The 27,448-nt window shown below is 34.6% G+C and overlaps 1 protein-coding gene across 1 annotated transcript in view; it reads right to left on the reverse strand.

Moving 5' to 3' along the window:
* Positions 1–27,448, reverse strand: part of CNTLN (centlein, centrosomal protein) — a 197,384-nt gene that overhangs the window by 39,155 nt on the left and 130,781 nt on the right. The window contains exons 14-17 of the mRNA XM_010568763.1: positions 25,025–25,545; positions 22,246–22,420; positions 19,189–19,282; positions 18,312–18,532 (exon numbers count right to left, since the gene is read on the reverse strand). Of these exons, the coding sequence (XP_010567065.1) occupies positions 18,312–18,532; positions 19,189–19,282; positions 22,246–22,420; positions 25,025–25,545 (1,011 nt within the window). The remainder of the gene's footprint in view (positions 1–18,311; positions 18,533–19,188; positions 19,283–22,245; positions 22,421–25,024; positions 25,546–27,448) is intronic.

Raw genomic sequence — 27,448 nt, forward strand, 5'->3', positions numbered from 1 at the left:
TACCCTTTGGCTAATTGGCCAATGGTAGATTAATCCTCCTTTTATTCTAGCAGCACTATTTTAACACCCTTTGCACTCTGTCAGTGTAATATCTGAATGACAAAATAATATTGTGCATGAATAATAAGCAGAAAAGTTAAATTAACATTTCATGTTTCACATGTCATACCTATGTGTCAGGGAAAAAAAAACCAACTTCTTTTAAAGCCACTGACATTCAACTTTTTTAAACAATCTCATGTTGACATCTTACTGAAGTGAATCTTCCTAATTACTGCTAATTGCCTATCAAGAAAAAAAAAATCTTTCCTTGAAGTGCAGTTGTCTAGTATAGATGAACACAGCTCCAATGTGCATAGTAAAGACAGCCATGACACTTGAGGTGTGCTACATTATTATGAGGTCATACTAAATATGGTTTGCAATGAACAAAGCAGCTTTTAAGGATGTTTAAGGCACTGAAAATGTCAATCTCTCATGAAGTGTTTAAATTAGTTCCCAGCAGAGAAATACAGATCTCAGCATGCAGATAAGAGGTATATTTCTCATCTCAAGTATTTTACTAAAGAAAAAATATACTTGTCCTATTGATAATGTCACTGTAACACATTTGCAGTTCATCAGCTTTATAAAAGCAATGTTTACACTGTTATCTACAAATGGCCCTTTCACACATACAAATTATAAATTCAGCTATTACTGGGAATACAGCTGTAATCACTAACAAAGACTTTTATCAAAGTCTTTGAATGTCTTCTTAATCACGTGCTAGTACTGATCAGAGTAATCATCATTTATAAAGGGCTATTTACTGTATACCACTTCATAAACAAATGTTTTACTTGTAATTTTAATTTAGCTATTTTATAGCTAATTTATAGCTCAATTTATTCTACAACTTATAAAAGCCTAATATTACAACATTTTTTCTGGCTACAGCATCTTATGAAATAAAAAAATAATATCAATAAAATCAGAGCAGATAGGTCCACTTTAAATTTTGTTTTGTTTTGTCTTTTTTCCTTTTGTAAAGAATAATAATACCACATAGATCAAGACCAGAACACATACATCTATTCTAGAGAAATACACAAATACTCATGTATAAATGATTTGGACTAATATATTCTGGCCCAATTCTCCAAGAAATCATCTGCTGTTATAAACAGACAAGCCTGAATACAGAACTGCACACTGTGCAACCAATGATTTTTCAAATAAATTATGGAAATAAGAAAAAACTTAGTAATGATATAGGTAACAATTTTTTTAATATGATGAAAATGCTTCTAAAACATGTCATCTGTATAACGATAATGCTAGTTCAAAGATAAGGGTTTTGACCTGCAGCAATTCTATTTTAGCTTGCCTTTTCTATTGCTTTCATTTCATGTCTCTGTATGAGTAAATATTGCTGTATCTCATGCCTAATTTGTGTACATATTAAGAACACTGTCTTGCTTTCGTACTAAAGCAGATGCAGCACTCCATCTGTCCTTGCAAATTTCAAAGTAATATAAGGACTATTAACTATGTGTGTAACATTACTTATATAAGTAGTTTCATTATGATCAATTATATGATCACAACTATGTGCTTTAATTTTTGCAGGGACTGAGTTTCCAATGCGGAGATGCAAGCTGCCAGAATATACAGATGTGCAGGACCTTGTCTGCAAGGCCTTAACATTTCCAGACAAAAATTACAGAACATAAAAAATTAATATTTCTTAAAAAGAAAAATATTTAAGATCACAGTATATTATACTAAATCTTACATACGTAGTTTAATTTATTTGAATTATTAATATCTACGCAGACACAACACGGTACATTCAAATAAGTTTTACTACAATTAAATTAAAAATGAAAATACAACTGGAGACATATCACAACACTGTCCCACTTGAAAATGTCTGAATGTTATAGCAAGCCAGTTGTGAAGATGGGGCTGAAGTCCAAACCCAATGTTTCTATGTACCCACCATTGCCATTTAAACAAATACAAGTTGACTTGGGTATTCCAACATTAACATGCCTGTGCACATCAAGTATTGCTATATACAAGCAAAGACTTCCATCTGATGCGTAAAATTTGCCCCAAGATTTCCATGTCTTTCTACTTACTAGAGAATTTTCAATATAAGACATGGAATCCATGCAATCTTTTACAGTTAGGACTAGGTTTTACTGCAAGATTTTTTGCAGGGTTACACAGTATTTATCTGATTTTCACCAAACACGAGAGTTGGGGCAAACTCATAAAGCTAGAAATCTGAATTTTTCATCTAGGGTCAGGGATAGTGCTTGCCATATTCCCCCTGCTTAATCTTAACACATCTAAGCACTGCAAATGAACTACTTGCATGAGAGCCAGTCAGGGAATTTCACAATCCCTACAACTCATTACGAATTTAACAGCAGCAATACTAAGTATTCATATGTTTCAGATAACACATACAAATATGCTGCACTAAAACTCATTGGGGGAAAAAATTAATAATGCTTCCATCTGTTTTCCGTATAGCTCACATAAAATAGAGAGAAACCAAAATGAAAATGCTATTTTAAAGACTGTTTTTAAACTTTTTTGATTTACGTGCTTATTTCTGAAGCATACAGCTTCATATCTTTAAAAATTACAATTATTTTTAAAAGAATATATAAGCAAGAAAGAAACAAAACAGCTCAAAGAATGGTGAAATATTAATTTAACCCGTCCTCATTTCCATCTGTTTTAAAGAGTGAACCATTTTCTATTGAAATACTTCCGCATCTCAAATATAAGTAGGCAGGAATTCTGTGCTTGTAGGTAAAGCTGTTCCATCTCCCATACTCTGGCCTCCTCTTTCTGTATTGTTTTCGTTTGCTTAAATCTCAACTTTTCAACTGTTAAAGACCATTTTCTGTCAACTTACAGAAAATGTGTCTGAAAGATACAAAGGTTTGAGGAAGTGATAGAAGTTATTTTGAGATAAAAATTACTAATAAATCAGAGGTATTCTTAGAAGTGGGTAGCAATATTCAAGGAACAAAATTTATAAAGATAGCTCCATATTTAATTTTATACAATTATTTAAACGTCTAATTTATAACTGCTTCAGATATCAACAAAAGCTGAAAAAATGTCCTTAAGAAGCTTTTTTTGATTTTTTTTTTTTTTTAATGTAGACAGCTGTGTAAAAGTAAAACATTTTAAGTGTAAACTGTTTTAACAAATTGAATTACTGGAAAAGTCCAATGTTCTCACAGAGCAGGACAAAAATACAAATATGCAACAAAGAATTGGGGAAAAAAAAAAGGTAAAAAACCTGGAATTTTTCTAGTCACATAAAGGTGATACTGTACAAATATTAATGTATTCTTTACATTTCTATATAAGAAAATAAAGGCATATTGCTAGCTACTTCTGAGAGGTATGAGGAAGCTGATGACAGATATTTTGGGGAGGATGCAAAGACAGGGATATTTTTCAAAATCATGAATTGCGTTTAAAAATTACCACTACAATGTAATGCATATAAATTAAAGTGGTAATTCATCCCTGGTTTCTTGCAAATGAACCCCCACAGTCTTATCTTTAATTTGTAATTTATGTTATCATTGGAACCCTTGCTAAAATTACAGGCATAAATGAACAGTTTAGGGTAAAATACTCCTTACATTATATATTAAACAGCTGAAGGGACCATAACAAGAAAAAGCCATGTTTTCAGCCTAATGTATAAAATGAAATACACTTTTCCTTTATCATGGTTATCATCAATATTATGGCTCATTTGGACAACTAATTATTTTCACATACATGAACAGTTTGAGGACAACATTGTAGTTGTGCCTAATCCCTGCAATACAATGTCCCAGCTTGAACTAGACCTACAGCTGCTGTCTCCTAGTACTTCCCTCATTCTCTTCTGCTTGCTTCACTGAGATAATAGACAAAGTCACACATTTCTCTTTGGTGGACATAATATCCTAAAGACCACAGGACTGCATTTGAATCTGTGAACGAACAGAAAACTGTGCACAGGCAGACCAGTCCAGCCGCCAAAAAGTAAATCCTTTTCCAGTGCCTGCAAATCTTGTGAGACATGCTAGTCATACAGAAACTGAAGCTCTTGCGACATTAGGTATCAAAGGTAGCCTGGAGTGATAAAAAAATAAACCTGAACATGACACAAGCTATGGGAACAGTCCATGATTACCTCATTAATTGCCAATGAAACTGTAGGAGAGCAAATCAGATGGTGGAAAGCATTAGTAAGGAAGTATAAATATTCTTCTACCTCCTGTAGCAGTAACTGAGTCCACAAGGTCCAGGCACTTCAGGCAAACAAACATGGCTTCAAAACCACAAAAACTGTTCCCTTAGGGTTACAAGGAGAGTAACAGTGTCTGACTTCTGTAGGGATGCCAAATAATCCTGTGAGCCAGTACTCACTGTCTGCAACAACTGGGATCTAAGGCAGAGAAAAATGAGGACAATCCCAAGGAGGGAATGCTGTAGATAACCATTTTTAAAAAGAAATCTCAGGTGTAGTTCCCAGATAGCATTTTTTTTGTCTCAGAAGTAGTCTTAGTTGTAACACTTTCCTTTTCTACTGTTGTTGAAAATTACTTACTTCTTGACTCCTATTCCTTTATGCCTAGAGAGACCAAAAAGAAAAAAAAAAAATCAAATGTAGTCTGAAGGCTCATGCATCTTCCTTGGTAAAGTGATGAGAACGGCTGTACTCTTCTGGTTTGTACTCCTGGCTATGGATGTGTCTTTTGAAGTTTCTTCCTGTAGTGAAAGGGAGTAGCCAGGACAACAGAGCACAAGCATTAACTTTGAACATACAAGCTTAAACAAGGGATTGTGGGAATGAGAGTGAGATGCAAGCTCTAACAAAAATGCCAATTCCCTTTGTGTAATAAACTAGACAAAGAAATCTCAGTTAGGGATTGGTAAGAAAATAGGGTCAAACACAGGAAACTGAAGCTTTGCAGAAGACCTAACAGTGCTGAACTGGTGAAGGAAAAGATTGCCCTTCTGAAATCTGGAGGAGTTCAAAAGAATTCTAGGACCAAATATGTTTCTTTCTGACATTGTTCCCCCAAGGACAAGATGTGGGAGCTGTTGTTATGGTCCTGCTTTCTGATCACTGATACATCTTACTAGGAACCAATGAGTAATAAGCTGCATGGAGGAAAAGATGAACTTGGTGTCCAAGGAGTAAAAGTTTGCAAGGACTAGCTGCTAGCTCCATTAGTCAAAGTCTTCAGTATTAAGATATTTTTCCTGTGCTAGTTACCTAAAAAAAGTCCTTCCACTTGAGAATGAGGAAAAAAAAAAATTGCTACAAGAGAAAGACTGGTAATGACGTCAGGAATACATTAAATTTAGCATATGTGCAAAAGAGTATAAGTAGATTACTCCTGAAAATTTTGGTTTAACTGCAGAGAATATTCTCCTGGCAGCCTTCTGCAGTTCTTCAGTGCCCTCAGAGAGAAAATTTGCCTTATATCTGAATCACCTTTCTTGAAAACTTAAATCCATTCTCCTTAAAGGAGATGGAAGCACAAACTGACCACTAGCCCTTTTAAAAAATCTTTTATGCATTGGAAAAGTGGTTATTACAGTCCTTCAGTCTTTACCATTGATCTGTTATTTTATAGATTTCATTAATTACACTCCTTCAATCTTTTCTCATAGTTGACATGTTCAAAAATTCCTAGAATTCTTGCTCCTTTCTTCCAATATGTGTATTTTATGTGTGGTGCCCAAAACAAGACACAATATTTCACAGAGTGCTTTGACACTGCTAAATAGCAAAATAAATGTCCTCTCTGAAATTCTCTGTAAGAAATAATGCCTGACAAGCTGGCAATGGTTCTACTATGAGAAGCAGGAGATTTGACAAGCAGGTGGCCTTCATGCTATGAAATACCATCTTCATGTTACTGAGAAACAAACCAGTATTTGTCCAACCTGTGGACCTTTGCAAAATAAACACACATATCCATAAGCAAAAAAAACCCCAAACCGTCCCCCAAACCAATGAACTGTGATTTTGGCTTTTTCCACAACTCATGAGTTCGCATCTCACATATATCGATCTTGTAAAGGGAGGGATAACATGTAAAAATATATGCATCATGTATGCAAATATATTTTCATGACCAACAACAACTTTCCCCCTGTTGGCTTACCATACTTTTTATGTAGAAAGATGGGAAAACATTTTAAAAACTAGAGACTAAGTATATTTCAGTGGTCATTCACAAGTGATATTTCATTTAAATCTTGATTTGGCCTTATGGAATTCAAACTACAGAAATTATCTTTCAGAAATAAAAGAAAATCCTGGTTATACTTGGGAAAAAAATCCCAAGATAGCCAAACTCAAACCTTTAACTTCAATATAACCTGTTTCTTCTTACCTTATCTAGTAACTGATTTTTAAATCAAATTATCTAGAGACTTTTCTAAAGATGTAAATGTTTAAAATTGAAAAATGTTGGCAAGTATCACAATAATTATTTTTTTGTTTCACAGCTAACTTTCAATTGTCACTGTTAGAACTGTTTCAGAAACAGAAAATGAAAATTAAGAATTGCAGCTTTTTGTGTCTTTTTTTAGACTTTAAAACAACCTTTTTTTTAAATAAGAAGGTGCAACATCCATTTGCAGATAACAGTGAGTCTATTGTTGAAACACTAGTTTTTAAAAATGTCTGGAAAAGTCACAATTGACCATTTACAAACAGATAAATGGTAAATGGAATTTTGCTTTTTTTATCACTTTCCTTAGTTTGCATTTTTTACACGACATACTTTTCATACTAACAAAAATGCGCAGCCTTTTTCAATGATAATTTATAAAGAAAAAAACATAAATATCAGTATTTTGGCAGTTTTATGTCTAGAAACAGTCACACACCCTTTTTGACCACTATTGCTTACTGAGATCATAATGACAAGCACGTAAATGCCACACATCTCTAAAGGCAAAATGAAGCAAGAAAAGTTAAATTCTTTAGAAAATATAGACACAGTTTCCTGGTTGGAGCTGTACAGGAACCATCATTTTCTTACAAACAGAACAGAAATCATAGACTTGCAATATTTAGATCACTTTCACTGACTTAAAATATTGTTCTCCCAAGTGACCTAAAAAAACGAGTAAAATAGCAGTATGACTATATTGTACAGGGTGTTCATAGTAATAATCATACCTTCTTCAACACCTAATACAAAACACATACATTGTTTTAACAAATACCACTTGGCTGACCTAGAAGATAGGATGAAGGAATAAGAGAGTCACGTCCAATTCCTCATGGATTCTCAGCTTGGATCCTGTTTTTTGCACAGTTTACCTTATGAACATGATCCGAGTGACATTTCACAAATTCCTGGATAAATGTTGCTACACTCTGCCAGCAGAGAGACAGGCTGTGTCATGCACAGATCAATAATAGCACTGTGTTTCATCAGCCTCAAAATCAAAAGTGCTTCATCTGGCAAAAGCCATGGCCCTTGAGGATCTGACATATATAAACTGAATACCCTACACAGGATGCCTACTACAAAAGCTACCAGTGTAAACACAAGTCTAGAGATACACAGTGAATATATGTAAATAAGAAAATATGTATTTGTATATATAAAGAAGTTTTTAACTCCTTTTTATGAAAAGTAAGAACAAATATCACAAAGCAGCAGCTGAATGATGCAACCAAGACTAAAATTTTACAATTCTTGAGAGAAGAATAAAAACACAGTCAGGACAATCCAATATTCATAATCTTTTGAGGAATTTACTATAAAATGCAAATACCTTTTGAACTGTACACAATAATATGTATGACAGTGGGCTGCAATAAAATGCGCTCTAAGCTATACGTAATGCCTTCTTATCAAAATTATGTTCATTAAAAACATAGAACATCAGAAAACTTTTCTTCAGGGAAACTACTCAAATTAGGGGTCTTAAGACTGTAAATCACCATATACTACCTGTAGTTTCAGGCCTCAGTATAGGCTTTCCTAAGGAAACAACAGAAATTTATGTCTCCTACTGCTTAGCTTTCCTCATGATTATCTTATTTTTTTAGTGACAGAGCTTGTAAAATTTGTATCTTCAACGAAGTGCAACACCTGTAGATTTTTAATTGAAATTACTATCTATCAGAATGCCTTTCCTTCATTTATTTCTCATAGTAAATTTAGTTTTCTTTTTTTCTGCCAAAGTTTCTATTGAAAACAATACTTTGAAGAGTAAGTATTTTTATTCTTTGGTAGCTAAGCCTTTAACAAAATATCTCAAGTTGAGTCCTTTATCAAGATTTTGACTGAAAAAAGGTTAATCTGTCTCTACGCTCCCAATGCAAATGAAAAGCTTTCTCCTTTAAATATTTCACTACTGCCTCACTAAAAAACTGTTTCCTTACAGGTAGACAAAGAATATGAAAGAAATATTAAAAAATAGTTACTTACCTTTTTCTTTTCTGAATTTCCTTACCAAGCTATGCACTACCTAAATCAAAGAGCTTTAGTCTTCTTTCAGCTCTGCAATCAGCAGCTCTAAAGGGCTGTACTAGACCAATGTAATCCTAAATTCTGTGTACATTACACCACAAAAGCTATTTTTCCTTCTCTTTGCCTTTCTTCTGCTAAAGACTAACTCTCTTTTAATGTTCCTGTTGCACACTGTGGAACATTCATTTCCTTTAGGTTAATCCCTTTGTTTAATTACCCATTTTCCCTGTGCCATTACTCTTTATTTGTATGTCTCGAGCGGTGATGGCTTCTTCCCCTGTCTCAGAATTTCTCCTCTTCATAACCTGATGTTTGAACACCATTATAACACTCCTTCTTGGCTTCAGTTAGACCCTTATAAAGCATTGGTTTGACTTTTCTTAAATTTATCATCCATGTTTACATCTCTTCACCACAGCACTATCAAATGCATTCTGGGTTTCATCACAAAAATACTGTTGCCCAGCTGTACTCTATGAAGTACATGCATTTCCTCCATCAGTTCTTCAGATAAATGAACAGTGTTACTGAAGTTGAGAACATACCTTCCTGTTTGTACTTTTCATTAATTCAGCTCATGTCATTAAACATATCCTCTCTCTTCCTGTCTCTATTTTTTTTATGCTTCCTACAGAACACAAGTTTTTTTATTCCCTTCAGAAAGACTCTGCCCAGTGCAAATGACAAGCAGCTGATTTCTCTCTAATTCTTCCTTTTTAGATTAATTGTCCAATATCACTGCAGTTCTCTGACTCCAATTGGCAATGGTCAATTTCAGTCACATAAAAATTACAGACCTCATATATGGTATGATTCTATCTTGTTTCAGTTCTGTGTCCTTGAATCTTTTTTCAATCTTATTTTGCTAGACTGAAGACTCTACAAGCAAATTTCTTATTCGTAGGTATTTAAACGTAAGTTACCTTTTAATCTCCTCTCTGAAAACCTCAAATTGTTCTCTGGAACGGTGTGTTTTCAAATCCTTCTCCTAAGTCTTCTTCAAATGTTTTTTACTTCCATCCATGTCTTGGATTCTGGGTATTAGAGCTACATAGAGCATTCTAGGAGCAGTCAGATCACACCAAGTGAAAGAAAACATATTCTCTCTGCTCCTGTTGTATAGCCTCCAGTTCATACATTCAAGGACAACACTAGTGTTCTTCACAATGGCAACAGGAGTTCATGCTCAGCTCATTACCTACTAGGACTCTCATTTTTCTTCAGAGTCCCTGGTTCCCAGGAGACAGCCATTCAGCCTCGCTCAACAGGAATTTGAGCAATGTATTGGTTTTCATTATGATGTAATGATTTCCTCATTAAAAACACTGTGAGGTCATAATGATCTATACTTTTCAATCAGCCTCTGGTGGATGATTGAAAGCTTAGAATAGCTGTCAATGACTGAAGATATCCTCTTGCATTGGCTTGGATTTTTTACATTGCCACTAATTTTTAAAAAATGATTGAAAGATTTTACCTCTAAAACAAACAGCAAAAAGACTGTCATATATTTCATAGTATATCCAAATAGAATAGATGTGTAAGGTGTAAACCATTATCTTGGGGAAAAAAATAATGTTATCATTCATGTGAGGGATCAACTGAAAAATTAATTTCATGGTACGTGAGATTCTGAGCTAGTGAAAATGATTAAGTGGTACTTATATGCACCAATTTAACCTTAAGGCATTAATTGAGACACTGAGTCTACACTGTGTTCCATGTGACAGTGCTTAGCTCCAATCCAAATATTAAGTAAAACCAATCATGATGAAGATAATTTTTGGAATTTAATCTCCTACATGCACTTTAATACAAGCAACCACTGTTGCACAGGGGCACACAACAAAAATGAGTGGATGTGCTTAGAAGAATTCTAGATACTTTTAGGTCATAGAGCCATTTTTGCAATCCCATGACACCACTCCTTCAACTTAGGAAATCCAACTCGTCAAATAAGGAACAAAACTGTCTCTTACCAATTCACCTATTACATGCATCTACCTTGCTAACCATAATGAGCACTCTATTCCACCAACCTTATGTTCCCTAACTTCACAATGAGGGAAATTCATTTAACAGATTAGGACAGGAGCAAAGGAAAGGGAAGTAAGGTAAAAGGATGCATCAGGATAGTGCAGGAGAATCAACTCCTTAAACGTTCACAATATGAAGGAATGCAAAAGTATTTCCCCAATTTCTCAGGACTCTTGAAAACTTTTCATAAGAACTTAATCAGGAAAACCTTTACCTAGGTCAGGAAAGAGAGAAAAGAGAGACAGTTAGGTAAAAATCAATCGTGAAACAGACAATTGCAAACCCGGGGAGAGAATTCGAACTTCCAAGGTAGGATATATGGCTGATAGAAACCCAAGGCATCTATTTCTTGCATTTTAGTAGCACCTGTATAGAATGGTACACAGAGGTGTTATTGCATAGTCTATCAGAATACTAAATCATACAATATTAAAAAAATTATGCAGCTACATTCTCTATTGTACTTCCTTCCCTGCAACTTCAAAACACAAAAGAACCCCTCACCATAGAGAGTTCTATATTTAAGACTAAAGCCAATAAAACTTATTTTTACCACCATACCCAGGAGGTCTTGAAATTTCATTGAATTCCATGGAAATAAGCATGTGCATAAACTGGTTAGTATATTACTTTCATAGTTAATACTGGTAATACTAATCATGAATAATTCATGGATCACTCCACTGAACAAGCCTAAAAGTACTGATCCAGTTGCAACCCAAACTGGTCTTTTACGACAATCCATGAGAAAATCAGACTGCCAGAGCTGAAATGTAATCTCTTGTCTGCATATGAATAATTATTCCCAAATCAATGGATTTTTGGGGGTGAAATTTGATGGTGAATAAATATTATCTGACAAAACCATATATTATCCACAAAACTCTACATAGTAGAGAAGGTTCAAGAACCCAATCTAGCTCTATACTTATTTTTAATTAAATGACCAGATCACACAGAATTCAGTGAAGACACTCCTGTGAGCACAAAAGGAAATCCTATTATGACAGTATTTGTTGAGCTTTTCCAGGTCTCAAATAGTATATTATATAGGAAATTTGGGGGGAAAAAACTGCAAACTGAGTTCTATTTTTTTGTCTAATAATAAGATTCAATGCCCAAGGCAAGTTTGATCAAATCACAGGGAAGGTGAAGAAAAATGACCTACTTATCACATGAAATCCATAAAGTAAAATTCATAGAACAGTATCTTCCAGTGTTTACTGTAATATACATACAAGTATATTCTATTACTGTATTATACTATCAGATATAAATATATTAGATATGCTTATAGATATGTGTACTATCTCTATTTGTAACATTACAAGAACATGCTAATCCTTGTGATACAGGTTCTGTCTTTTAATACATAAGTATGCTTTTTAGGATTTCTACATGATACAGCAATATAAATCGTATTGATTTTAAGTATATTCTATGAACTTCATGTAGTCTCCGCAATTTCTTCTGTACAATATATTTTTCTAGAATTTACCTATCTCTAAGTTATTTCATTTTGACAGCAATATAATACAACTCTCATAGTTCTAGTTCATGCCAACTGTTCTCTTTAATTTATGGATGAGACTCATTTCCTACATGCAATGTACTTCAACTGTTGTTCATCAATAATTCAACAGGTCTATTGTAATTTTTCCTCAGAGATCAATATAAATGTAAAAGGTATTTTGCTTTATTTTTGTTTTGTAATGACAGCACAGTTTCACGATAAATATATTTTACAGGGTAGTTCTGTTAACGGAACTGACTTCAGGATGCTGTAAGTTTTCAATGCAGCAAACTATAAAAATAAATAAAATAATAAATTTTTTTTGCAGTAGATGCATTTTAAAAGGGCAGTTACTTTCATGCTTACCATTTGGCAATTGCTCATTTTATTTCCAAGTCAACTTCTCTGACAGCATAGAAAATAGAAATTTGAGAACTGTTTTATATCAGCAGCAATGCTGAATCAGTAGTTTACCAGAGGAAAAATTACTTAGAGATTTCCCCATTTAGTAACCAAAAAGTTTGAACAAACATATTTAACTAGCTGATCATGTTTCTTTCCAGGCAGAATTCTGGAATAGGACTAGGGAAGAGCTGAATTCTAGTCTCACAGAGTCACAGAACATTGACTGTCTCCGTTTCCAGCCTTTATAACTGTGACGTCATAGCCTGATTTTCAATTTATTAGGCTCAGCAAATTTCTAATAAAACTACAATATAGCAGAATCTATTCCTCTCAATATTGTTAATGCAAAGCCTTCAAAAACTACAGGTAGGGCCCAGAAATTGAACTAAAATTCCATAACATTTAAGTTTTAAATACATTACAGACAATTTTTCCTACCTACAGTTAATGTTGCTGTTCAGGTGTGGAACACTGTGGTGAGTCGAGGAAGAGTGGCTTTCTCTCAAGAATACATAGATTTGGGGGTGTGTTTTGAGTTTTGAATTATATACTGTGCCCACAAAGAGGTTTCTTCAAAGCATGCATACACAATGATAACAGCAGTGTGACCTCAGAAGAAAAAACCATAGAATTTACATCCAATGAAATTCTGAGAAGATTTCAGTCTCTTACTGGCACATAGTTTAGTTCAATTATTAGATAAACCTCTGCTGTCTTAGATTGTGTTTGCAAACTCTGCAAAGGTCAGGCAGTATATCCCGCTTTATCATACTTTAATCCCTTCTGGTTTATCTTTTCACTTCTGCTGCATCTTAAGAAAAGGTAGAATAGAAAATTCGCTGGTTTGTTTTTAAATATTTTTGAGAAACTTCTTTACTTCTTCTTGAATATTGTGACCAAAGATTATAGTTCCTGCAAATTAACCAACACTACTCTTATTCAAAGCAGTCAGGAAAGGATAATCTGTATGCTTCTGTAGAAGGAGAGGGGGGGAGAAATTACATTTCCCTTGATGTTTTTGGGAACAGACTTTTCCTAAACTGCTTCACAGAATTCCTTGTTTCATTACACTCTGTGCCAAAGGTGGACGGTTGCAGAAACAATTTTGCACTGAGTTTGGCAAAAGTGTTAAGTAGGGTATATTTAGCTTTTTCATTTTTAAGATGGATACAAGTAAGATGTTCCAGACTTCAATGTGCCCTGCAAGAATGGAAAGGGACATTGCTGAACAGAGCAGAAACAAAATGAATGCTCATTAGATTATTTTTTTATACGAGGTCATTCAGCAGCTCTGTTTTTACTTTTTTTTTTTTTTTTTTACTACTTCTACATATGAAAGTCAGAATTCTTGCATATACTACTGATGTATTAGTATTCTCTGGCACAGTTTATCTGTAAAAAGTACCATTTATGCTTAACTTAAAGTCTTCCAAATTTTAATTCCTCTAAAACTTTTGTAAAAACTTATCATTCAGATATTCTGTATGTATGATTAATATTATCTGATGTACATAATGACAAATATCTTTTTGTGCTACCAGAGGGAAAAAAAACCCAAACCCACTTAATTTAGAAAAGATGGCACTTTGCAGAAGCTTTCTTAAGAACTTACAAAAAAAAAAAGCACAAATGTTCTGAAGTATTTCCATGAAAGAAGAGCTAAAAAGATAAAACCAAGACACATGTAAAAATGTTTTGGGAGAAAAAAATTGCATGTGTCTACAAGAATTTCTAAATGGACAATGTTTATGTAGAAAGTCCCCCGAAACTGTCATAACAATTACACATTTGCTTTAACGAACAAAAGTAAGGACATTCCAAAAGCAGTTTTAGCTTACTACAGGGTAATTACAAGCAGCATTCAGTTTATAATTTCAACCTTATTCCTAAAATTTACTTTAAGGAAACCACTGACATGCAAAAATAGTTATGTAAATAACATTACATCTTTAAAGAGTGAAAAATCCCTTCATGAAAACCAGAATCAAAGTGAGATCTTTGTGTAAATAATAGTTACGTTAATAATTTACAATGCATCTAAATTCATCATCAGTTTCTTCTTTGTTTCAGTGTAATTGAATAATGCTAGACTGGCTGGTTTACTTGTACTTGGGTACCAGAAGAAGAGTGAAGCTGTGGTGCTGAATTTGCAGATGCAGTTCTGAATTCTGCATTGTTCTCTGATAGAATGAGCAGTAAAAAATAGTCAAGAGAATATGTAGAGAAAGTCACAAACAAACTTCAAAGAATAAAAAGCTTTCTCTGGCCTTCTACGCTTCTGCTTTTCATGCTCATACCTTTCTATGCTTGAGATAATCCACTAGAAAAACTTTTAGCAAGCAAATTTTATTTTAAAAGCACAGTATGAGCTCAGGGGAAAGGACTTCCCTTAAAATTCAAAGATAATTGAAAACTGAATGGCTAAAATAAAGTTCGGAGAAATTTTCACAATGCTATCAGAAAAAAAAAGTCCTAGGCCAAGTTACAGCTAAAAAGTAAAGCTGCTTTTCTTCCTAATTCAGCAAAAACATAGTTACATATCTGCAGGAATGCATCTGAAAAACTTTACTTAAACCTTCACATTATCCTCTCCAAAGGATCTGTCAGTGTTTTGACTCGTTGACTTGTTCCTATTCTTTGAGATTCATGTTTCCTGCTGAAGTAGACTTATGCAAGCACTTTGCAAATGCCTATGGTGTTCCATTAAGAAATGCAGCTTTTCCTGTGACATCTACCTGAGAAACACTGGAGAACAGATGCAAAAGATCCTACGGTACTTTTGAGCACTGGACCTGTGAGTGGCCTTGACATGAATAAAATAAGCACTAATGACTTAACCTGCTTGTGAGATTTTAATTTCTTATTCAATATACTTTGTCTGAACTTTTGCAACAAGAATGACACCTACTGCATAAAACTAATTATAGTTACTGTGCTGTATGCAAGAGATACACTCTTCTTATAAGCAGTCACTTGGTGATAGAAATGAGTAGAGGTGGGAATAAATTTTAGAAAAAAACTTTTCCTGAATTTTTGCAACACTGTCTTTCAGATCTTTTTCTAAGAAACTAAGGAAATGCTAAATCCCTTCACTTCTACATTAAGTATCAGCTCCAGCTATGATTTTTATGCACTGATAGCAAAATATAACTACTGTATTTCTGTACAGACGGACTTGACTCAGTGTTGATGTGAATCCTTGGAGAATGCAAGCTTTGATTCTCACATGTGCAGTCACTTTACAGCCATTTTTTCAGAAATATGCAAAGAATTGTTTTTGCAGAAACAAAACAAAGTAAGAAATCTACATTATTGCAAAGAGTTATAAGGCCAAACAAAAAAAAAAGAACTTGAATCCAGCATTCTGAACTCCTACAAGCAGACAAACAAATATATACATACATACATGTCTGTGTGGATCTTCAAGAAAAATACACAAAACCACACATGTACATACATTCTGAAAATCAACAGATGCCAGATAGTCCTTAGGTTGTATGAATTGTAAAATCTGTCTCAAAGTGAACATCTGGAACATTTAAATCTTAAATCCAAAGTCGATCTTCTAGCACTAGATTCCCTGGGGATTATAATGAAGGACTGACTGCACAAACATCTGCCCTTGTCTGCTAATGGATTTATTTTCTTAGCTAAATTCAGGCAACATGGCATCTCATCCAAGCCATGATGTTAACATTTACAGTTGCTAGAATGCTATATGTACCTTAGCCCAGCATCACATTCACTGTTAATATAAGATTACTCAGAACTTTATGATTACATATGGAAGCTTATTTTTGGATATTAGTCATTTTGATACTCTTGAAGTGTTTTAAGAGTCTCCCTAAATCCAGAGATTGTCTCAATCTCTTAGCTTTTCATGGTTTGTTAGCTTGGTTTTTACCTTATACCTGCCCAAGAAAATTCTAAAATCTAAAGTAACAGAAGCATTGAGAAGAAACAATGACAAAAATGTTCTTGCTGGTGGAAAAAATATTTTTTAAAAATGTCATTTCCCTTGCAATATCTTAAAATTTCACTTGTAGATAGTATTTCTTATTAAAAAAAAACCACAAAAAGCCCACACAAATGTGTGCTTTACAACCATTTGATCTGTCTGAATCATGGTTCTCTCTCTAAAACATGTGTGTACCCTGCAGTGACTGTGTAGGTTCTTTACCTCCTTAATTTTCACTTGGCAAGTAGCCCAAGCCTCTGCTTTAAATTTCCCACTTGGTAGCACTAGTATGGCACCTGAAGAGTAATTACTTGTAAGAAAGGGAATTTGAATTGGTTGCTGAGAAGGAAAAAAATGTGCATGCCTAATAAAGATTTTTCCTTGAGTACCTGCAACACCATTTATTTATTTTTGCTTAGAATGTACCACCCTTCAAATGGACCAGTGACCAATTTTTATTTTTTTTTTAAACTTTCCAGAAAAACTGAATGAAAGAAAACTGTTTGGTTTTAAGGCCATGCTATTGCACTTTTAGTCAGTCTTTTACATTACAGCAGCACTTATCTTGACACAAATTTTGCCTTTTTTTTTTTTTTTTTTTTAATAGTGTTTCCTGATAATGGCCTTTTTAATTTTATTTCTCACATTGCTCTCCTATGGACACCTAAGGTGTAGTCTTCTAGGAAGGCAAATCATGAAGATGTCTGAGCAAGCAGAATATTTTACCTAAATTATACGCATAACTCTCTGAAGTTTATACTGTCCATGAAACTTTACATTATGATACTGTTTGTGAGCTAGGCAGATCTCCATTGGTTCCAATGACCTTGGAAACTCTTTTTGAACAATTCATTACATATATATAGTTATGCAAAATGAGTAACAGAAATAAGGTTTTCCCTCCTCTAGAAATTAGCAGTTCCCCAGCCCTAAGAAAGTGAAAAGTGCTGCTCCTGATACTGCTTCTGCCTTCTGTGCAAAGACAGAAATGCAGAGAAGTTTGAAGGGGAGGGGATTTGATTTCTTTTTTAATGTCTGCCTCCTTCCAGCAAGTCCATCTGTTGCAGCACTATAATTCTGGAAGCAGGATGTGTGTGTGACCAACAAGAGACAATTACTGCAAAAGTGTTTGTTGATTCAGCTCTATAAAGGGCAGGCCAATCACTACAGTATGAATAGAAAAGAATTCCAGCTGAGGTGCTGCATATAGATTAACACAAAATACATATATATAAATGAGAATGGGGAAAACCAGAAAGGGGTAATAGCATGGGAACGGATTAAGTAGGAATGAAGACTGAAGTAGAGAAGAAAGCTGGCATCTTTGGGGCTGTTAACCAAATAGTTTACTAGTCTCTATTTTCATAAATCTTGTTCTCTAGCTTTCCACCTTGACAGAGAGAGATGGGATGAAATAGATATGGAACTGATCTGAGCCCCCTTTGGAAGAAAACTCTAGTTGCCTTGAGCACTCCACTCTTGGGGCATATAGAGACCGTTGGTTTCTCCCAGAGTGCCTGTTCTTCAGAGAGGAACAGGTGCTAGTTCACGTGGACTGACCAGTTTCTCAGGAAACTTCTCAGACCACAGGCTAAAAGTGAAATTTCCTCATCCATTTGAATGCAGGTAAAATGTCAGCATGAAGACCAATTCTTTTTCAGAAGGATAAACAAATTCGGTTGATATAATAGTAAATCAGGCCTCTATCATTTGTACATAATAACTGATTCAGAATCTCATACAAAGCATGCTAATATATAACATTGCATAATTTTGATCATAACAAGAGACAAAAAATCAATGTTATCAAAATCTCACAGAATGACAATAGAATTAAGCTGAACATTCTAAGACAGCATAATGAAAAGTAGTTTACCTCTATGGTCAGTTTAGTAGCTTGAAGTCTTTGATCAGCCAAATGTAGCTGAGTTGTTAGTTTTTCATTGGTTTCTTTAAATCCCTTCACAGAAGACACTGCTGTCTTTTTTTCATTCTGTAAAACAGCTATCCGCTGCTGCAATGATTTAATTCTTTCCTGCAGTAGAGTAACAGAGTAGCCCGGTTTCTGGACAGTATTTCTCCTTTTTGTTCTGTTCACTAAATATAAAATGGCATGTTACTAAACTGACAGATCATCATAAATAAGATAATTTATGATTTTTCTCTGGCCCTTCAAAAACACTGTTCTAGCTTCTAAAATATTTCTCAGTAAGCAAACTGGTAAATTAATTCAGTTAACCTGTAAGTGCTCTATGTTGTTCTTTTTCTGAAGTGCCAAGATGCAAACTCAACAAAGACTTGGAAGTTAAATGTGGCTCAAGTTTCTGATCGGTATTACTGGAAATAAAGGCTTCAGTGTCTTGTTAACAGAATTTTTTTAAGGTCTAAACCAAAATACAGTTAATTTTGTTTCATTGGCTGTGTTGGCTACAAGGGGCAAACAAGAACAAAAGGTAGTGAAAAGCCACATTTTAGTCAGTAGATTCAATAGGTGGCACTTAGTTAAAATAGAGTATACTGTAACTGTGCGAAAAGATGATGTTTGACAGTCACTTTTTATACAACAATTTTACTTTAAAATAATGAGCCGTATCTTTGAAAATAAACTCACACAAATTTAAACAAGCAAATCCTGCAACAGCACATAAGTAAGTTTGTGTAATATAGAAGAGGTTTTGAAATATGAGGTACGGGTGCTTTGTCAATCTTACTTATTGGCAACTTGAGTTGCCAAAAATATATAATATTCTTACCTTTGCTTAGAATTGATGGATAAGATGTTATGAGACAGGAGATCTTCCTCCTCTTGGAATGTAACTTTTCAAGGTCTTTACTCTGTGAATGGCCCTAAATAAAAAACAGAAGTACAAAGCTAGCCACTCTTCACTATGGCACACCAACCACAATATTCCAAAGCTTTCCAGTTTGAATTGAAACAAGAATTACTTCAAATAATACACAAAATTTTAATGAATTTTAATTAGAAAATCAGTCTTACAACATCAGCCAGCGAAGAGTACAAATTTCGGTCTTTCCCATCAAATGTAGAATAAATAACAAACTGCTACAGGTAAATTATACCCCTTTCCAAAGTATCCCAGAGAAAAATGAAGTGTCTGTTAATGCCTACATTATTTTCTTAGACATGAATTTACTCATAGGGGAAAAAAGATAGTGTGTATTACTTGAAAGCCCACAATAACCTATTTTTCAAGATATTTAACAGAAAATAAAAAGGAATAGCAGTCTTATTAGTTCAAAAGGAGGAAGATCAGATTAGATGCTGAGCTGTAACTGGAAGATGCATGAATATATATGAACATGCAAATACAATCCTTGTGTCTGTACAGGGTTTAACAAAAGTCAGCTGCATGCCTTTTAAATATCTGATTTGAAAAAATCAGCTATTTTGAGCATCTATCAAATGTTCAATGACAGAAGCAGACACTGAAGTAGAATGCTGCTTGCCATATGTAAAACAAAAATGGCCAGAGCATGGCTTACTCCAAAATCAAAGTACTATTTCCCTGGCTCTTAAATTCTCAGTGTATTTTGAAACACTTTTGTTCTGGAATTCTGCAACTTTTATCCAATTTTTAAAGTCTTCAGTTTGTAATTTCTATGTGATTTCATGCAATGTATTTCTGCAAATATTCATAACTAAAATAGCTGTTCAGTGGATTCAAAAGAGCAAACAGCAACAGATTATCTATTAACTGCACTAAACAAATTACTGACATTATAGGATAGCTTAGCCATGAATTCTAGATTTGTACAATTGCCATACAATTTGAAGGATGGGGAAATAGGATATGCTAGAAAAAAAAGGAAAGAAATGTAAGTGCCAACTTTTCAGACTAAAACAAAAGCAAAGGAAAACAAAGGAGGTCAAGCTCTTGTAGGTCTGTCTCCTTTGAGTAGTCTCTTAATTATTTTATTCCATGTCTCAAAGACAACAATGGAAACGAGTACTAAGTCCCTGTCAGTATGACCAGTGGATCCTGCAAACACTGAAGACATGCAATTGGATGACTGAAGCTAGTCTAAAATGGTGATTATATGCTACAGAGAACTGAGCTCTCAGCAGACAATGAGCAAACGATCTATGCCTGCAGCAAAAAGATGGAGATTTCTACACTAAGCCACAGCTCTGATAAATGTATGAATTGTAAGAGAGTGTCAATAACTCTCCTGATACTGCACAGGGTATTACGTATTTATATCACGTGGGGCAAAACTGAGAAAGTCCTTGTGTCATAAATTATCTCATCTCCAATCCCAGGCACAGCTCAGGACTTAGGAGATTTCTCTAGCCTCTCTTTGTATGAGAATACCATGACCCACCTGGAGTGTCTTTAAATCCTCAGGAGGGATTTAAGATTTCTGTTAAAATTGGTGTTCCCAATTCTCAATACTAAACCTTTTTGCAGTGCTATCTTCTGCACTCACAAGCCATGTTTTCAGGTGCGTTTCCTGCAACAGGGGACTTCTGCTGAAGCGTATTTACCTGCTTAGAGCTCTTAGAATGTTTCCTGTGTATGCTCCAAGTCCACCAGTCTGTTACATACATGTATCAGAATATATGTGTTTGTCTTTTCCAGTAAGAATGGAGAGTAAATGCAATAAAGGCAAACAGGAGAGGTACTGGCTATGTCTACACTACCAAGCAAGAGAGACTAGAGCCTTCTGGATTCCCTGCCTTGTATATCCTCACTTTGGAGCAGCAGGACAGGAGTAGCATATTCCATCAGATTTTCACATATATCACGTGCACCTGCTCATACTGTGTATTCCATACCAACAGATGGTTGCCGAAGAATTTCCCTTTTTTTCAGCTTTTCTGCCAGAAAAATAGATCTTTTGATGGAAACACACAATCAAGAATATATAACAAGACCAGAGACTTTGTACTTGCTTTAAAATTTTGGAGACTAAGAAAATATAATCTGTCTTCAAACTCTATATTATAATATATCACGATACATAACAGAATTTCAAACTAGTTTTCTACCAGCAGAAAGTTGTTCAGTGTTCCATATTCTGTTTCTTGAAATAAGAAATAACATTCTCTGCTTCTGTTTTAAATTGCATGAAGTGATTTATCTTGGGCAAACACAGGACGGAAAAAGTATTAGACACTGTTCAAAAGTTCAAAGATGAGTCATGTTACAGATTGTATGGAGCCTCTAAAGATTTGGGAAATGACCAGCTGGCCCTCTTCTGTGAGAAAACTGCATATAGATGTTAGGAATGAAACAAGGAGTTCAAACCCCAGACAATGAATGTAAATGGGCTAAGAAGAAGCTAAAAGCACACTTTTCTCTAGACAGAATCTCCAGGACAGAGACAGAGCCAAAAGCATCTTTCTAAGATGGAAACAAGTCTTTCTGCATGCACCAAGCAAACTGAGAGGTGTTCATGCTTGATTAGTCAGCACAGGAGGGGATGTTGCTGTTCCCTTGTTATGGGTTAGGTCACCCTTTTCTGTATGGCTTTTCTGATTGGGAGAGAGTTTAATGGAATGTCAGCGGCATTCTTTATCTGGACCGTGAGACAGCAGGACTAGCTTACAGCAGCTTCACATTTTTTAATCAGCTCTTGCACTCCTGACACCCCCTCCAAATACTTTTGCAGACTAATTGTTCAGAAAATATTCTAAATTATAGTGAAACTACCCACTGAATATCTAGAAGCAGATTTTCTTTTCCGTTTACAACAAGAGTCAAATTAATTAAGAGGGAAACAGCAGTGATAATACTATTAAACTTCAACACTCTACACAGGAGAATAAAACAAGTTCTTTTATATACCTTTTTATTATACTGCTGGTGTTTGCCTTCTAAACGAACAACATTGCAGGGCTTTTGACTACCTTGTATTTGCTTTTTACCCTGTTGTTTACTTCTGTTTGGCAGTGGATCAATGTTTTGCACTGTCTTCGTAATCACTGTTTCCAAACTTTCAGAAGTTGGTATTTCAGAGTCACTAAAACAGCACATTGAAGAAAACAAAACAAAATAAAGCTAAACATTAAAAGTTCCAAACAGCCAATGCTTGAGCATATAGAAAATAACACATGCAACAAAGAAGAGAAACTACTATAAAAACCAAACAGTACTAAGTTGACTTATTCAACAGATGTTTACAAATAGGATAGAAGAAATCTCTGAAATTGTATTATCAAGCTCTACTCTGTCAAATGGAATCTCACTGTACAATGCACGGAGATCCAAGACTTCAACTGCCACTTAAAGGACAGCTTAATTACAGTCTAAAAAAGTGACATACATTAAAAACTACTTGAAAGCACTTCTAGTCTGTGAATGGCTCACAAAGATATACTATTTTTCTATTTTCTTTCATTTACACATTTGATAACAAAACTAACAAATGCACGATACTTCGCTCAATAACATTTTCTTTCAATTGAACTTTCATTTGTAGTGTTGACTGAGACAAACTCAGAAATCACACTTCAGTGAAATCTCTGCCTAGCACCCATTTAGAGTGCTTTTAAATTTTGTAAGCTTGGTAGTCCTTCTACTGAAATTGCCTGCCATGCACAGAAACTGGACCTGAAACTTTCATTCTACTCCAAATTCTTCCTTAAACCTGCACTCAATGTGCTCTTAATTACCAGTTTTTCACTACCTTGCCCCAGATTATCATTTGTTTTCTGATATTCAGTGAAGTCTATCTTAAAATATGAAGTCTTGGATATATTTTCTATACCATCAGTGGCTATTCATCATCATTTGTGCAAACAGATTTGTGGAGGGATCCCTTGACAGAAGGCAATTTTTATTTGTTACTTTTTAAACCAAGACATTTAAAAAGGCACAACTGAGTTCAAATTAAGTTGCACTGTCATGAAAATCAATGGTTTAGAGATGGAGGCTACTTAAATAGAGAAAAGGCTTCAAATTGAAGAGAAGAGTTTATTACAGAAACATGTTTATACCTTCCAAAACCAGTCCTGACACATTGGTATGTCTTATTGACTGATAAGAACAGAAATCAATGTAATAGTTTGAAGGACCTGCAGTAGCACAGAGATATTTCTAAGTACATAACACGTTTCCTTCACCTGAATGCTTTCAAGGAACGTTCTATTTAGAAAACGGAAGGCTTGAATCTAGAAACTCAGCGACAGCTGCTAGTGATAAAGAACTTGATAAAGTGATAAAGTATTTATAAATAAGTAGAAGAGGGAACTAAATGAAGATATTTCCCTAACTTGCTGAGAATGACACCTTGAAACATCACCTTCAAAAATCCTCACTATTATACGACAAGAATTCCCTAACCCAATAGTTGTACAATTATTGAAAGTAGTATTTATGGCTAGTCACAAAAACTGAAGCCATACAATTACTTTCCACTTAACTTCAAACTCAAATTGCAATGACGATTTGTGTGCTCAATTTTGTTCTTAAAAGAGCAAAACATAGTAAATTAAATAAAAAGCTCACTAATCGCAACAGAAAAACATGTATGTTTTCTGTAAAATCAGATCTGCAATATTAAATTAAACAGAAAACCAAACAGCTTTACATTAATGATAGCAACTGACAAATTACACGGTTCATAATTTGTTTTCTCTCTCAAGATACTGTGTTCAGGAGCCCCCTATTTTGCATAGGGAGAAGCAGCAGAAGGGCTTCATTTGCCACTGTTGATTTGCTCCATATGACATACAAAGCCAACATGAAGCCTACAAAGACAATTCCATTTTCTTTACTCTTTTGTCACCTTCTCTATATTTTGGCTAAATACAGGCTTGAGAAGTTTATTTGCATGTCTCTTAGGACAAAGTACTGAGAGACAAGGTGTGATAGCCATTTACGTAGTGGCTTTCTGTTGCCTCCTCAAGTATGTGTGGACGAACAGAAGCAGAAGCAAAAATTCTAAACATTTGTGAAGCTTGCCAGTACAATTTTCTGAGGGTCTTGTGACTCATGAGTGGGACTCTATGCACTAACAATTACCTTTAAAGAACTGATTTTTAACCATCATTCAATTAAAGGTAGTACAATGACTGTGCATAAAACATACATGAAATAATTACTGTGGATGGTTCTTAATTTAAAGGATGTTAAACAGCTTGTAGACATCTGCTAGCAAGCTGAAATGGGTCATTCAAAATTTATCTAACTAAATTAAGGGGAAAAAATGTTTCTCCTCCCGGGTCGGCATGTCACAAGATAACTAAACCGACTTAGTAGGCTTGCCTGGGAATCCTTAGCTGTCAGTGGTGAATATGCAAAGGGCCAGCAAATTAAATCAACCTGCCAAACTGTCAATTTCAAGCCTCATGACTGCATGAAAATAGCATCACTGGAAGAAATCAAGCATTGCCTTCTTTTGGGTTTCCTGGCACCTATTCAAATACTCATGCAGTTGTGGCTAATTTTGCATGCAAATTTCAGTCAATAAGCTCAGAACAAGACCTCCCAAGATATTTCAAAGGATCTGACAGTATTTTTTTTGAATACCAAATCAACAGTACTTGAAATTCAATCTCCATTTGCTAGTGCTTTACATATGCACAGTGTCCCCTCTACAGGGCTAAGTTAATGAGAGCCGTACCTGCTTTCACTCACATCCTCCCAGCCGTCCTTACTGAAGTTCTCAAATACATTACTCATAACCTTGATGGACTGTTTGAGAAAAGCTCCATGATGTCCCAAAGAGCTCTTTTTCTTGGCTGTTTTTAATTTAACCTTGGTGCCTGTTATCCTGCAATTACATTGCCCAGAGGTTGCCACTGCTTTGGCTTCTTCCAGCAAACACTTCAGCTCCTGCACTTGACTCAGCAAATCTTCATTTTCATTTCTCAACCTGTTAGCTTCTGCCACTTGCCTCTTCAAAGAGGCAGCTTCTTTCTCCTGCTCATCAATCACTAACTGAAGTTCTGCTTTGTCTTTTTTTATTTCACAAATCCTCTTAAGTAGCGCTTCCAGCTCTCTTTCTCTTGTGTCTGCATCTTCCTTTTGCACTTCTAAAGATGCTTTCAAGTAATTTTTCTCCTTCAGTAAGTCTTTATTTACTTCCTTCTGTTTCTTTAAATCCCCTTCAATAGCTTTTAATCTTCTTTCTAGTTGTTGTACCTAACAAAAGCAATTTTAGCATTCATAATATTTCAGCCTATTCAGTAGAAAAAACCCTACGTTTTCAAATGTATTTATATATGACAATAATATTACATTAAGCACAAGGACAAAAGCAATCTATAGTCCTTAATTTAAAAATAATTCTAATGTAGTGTAGATGAAAACATTTTAGCTGCAATAATACAGCTGTTGAACAAAGGGCAGATGGTAGAAGAAGTTAAAATTCCAGGCAAAGTGACATAGAAGTTTGAGTACGCTGATGAGCCTTCCTGATGCATCTTGAGCTCATTACTGATTTGGTTATACATACTAATTGAATTAAAAAAAAACATTTTCAGAATGAAAACTGTTCTGAAATACAGAGAATTTTGCACTAGCTGTCTAAATCAACAAGTTCCTTCAAGTGTTGTAAATACATAAATTAAATATTCATTTGATCTTCCAACGAACTCCAAAAAATTATAGAAAAAGATATTAGAAGCTCAGCACCTAAAGAATATGAAGACTGAAATATTTTTTCTATTCACAGAAAGGGAAAATCTATCCTATTCCAATGAAGCCACTTTACAAGCTTCCCATATGCAGTTTGAAGAAACATATTCTACCTATATATGATGCATATGCTTTGTTTGTAAAGCCCTTTGAGGTTTACACATATTCAAGGTCATTAACAATAAACTGATTCTCAATGTTCTTCTGGAATATTTGCTTAAAGTTACAACCAAACCTCATAATTTCCAGAAGTAAGGGGTAATTTTCATTTTAGCAGATACTAAAATGAACACCTAATCTGTGAGATTTCCCCAGAAGCTTCCAAAGGGCATCAGAGTGAGTTTTGTGCTCAGTAACCACTTAGTCATTTTGGAGAAGTATTTTTGTTGGTTTTGTACAAGCTCCACCCCCACTCTTCCACTACGGAATGTGCCAGGTGCTCTAGTTTTTTTCTGGGCATGGGTAGAAAAGACTATTTTTCGAGGAGCTAGAGTAGAAAGCACATTGCCAACTTCAGGTACTCACCTTGTAAAATAGTGGCCACTTCCATCATTTTGCAGCAATACAAAACGTCAAAACTTGCTTTGACATTGAAAATATTGAAGCCATAGTATTTCTCAATAAATGCCATATGTTTTTGCAAGGACATTTTGCCAATGCATTTAATTTATTTTAAAACTTACAGCATGACTTACAAAGTGGCTACTACAGATTTGATCCAGATAAATGAGATGCCTTAATGTACAGAGTAAATTAGGGCAAGAGCTGCTCAAACTTCATATATATTTGTGAATTTGATACTGAATTTGTGGGTTTGATAGGAAACCTTTAATATGCACGCCTATCCATTGCTACCTTCCTTTATGGAAATTCATAGCACTCCCACAATGAAGCGAGATTGCCTTATAGCTACATAAAGTTATTGGGTGAAATTAGAAATAAAGGGGATTTTTCCAAATGCTTCAATGAAATCAAGATTTATGATTAAAACCATAGTTTGTACTTCCCTCCCCAATGATAAGGAGTCAGACCAGTACCTTTCTTCAACCACCTTCCTAAACTGAGACTGTGCTATTTTCTCAGTTCTTTAAAGCAACCTTTTGCACTCACTAGCACTTAAAGTCATATATGACAGCTAGAAGGAAACAAACAATGAATAGCTTCTACACCTATCCCTAAGGTACCATCATAATTCTGTATATCCATAGAGATAAAAATTATGTAGTACATGGCAAACAAAATTATAGTTCTGAAATATAGATGATAAGCAAGCATAAACTGTGTGACATTTCAGATGGTAGCATTCATATTATTTCAATTACTCACTCTACCTTAAGATAAATGAATGTGAGCACTTTCTATTCTGTGTGTTATTATTTTAACATGATGTTTGTCATTCAGTAATAAC

The sequence above is a fragment of the Haliaeetus leucocephalus genome, unplaced genomic scaffold (genome assembly GCF_000737465.1).
Source record: "Haliaeetus leucocephalus isolate CR32 unplaced genomic scaffold, Haliaeetus_leucocephalus-4.0 Scaffold254, whole genome shotgun sequence".
Classification (NCBI taxonomy): Eukaryota; Metazoa; Chordata; class Aves; order Accipitriformes; family Accipitridae; genus Haliaeetus; species Haliaeetus leucocephalus.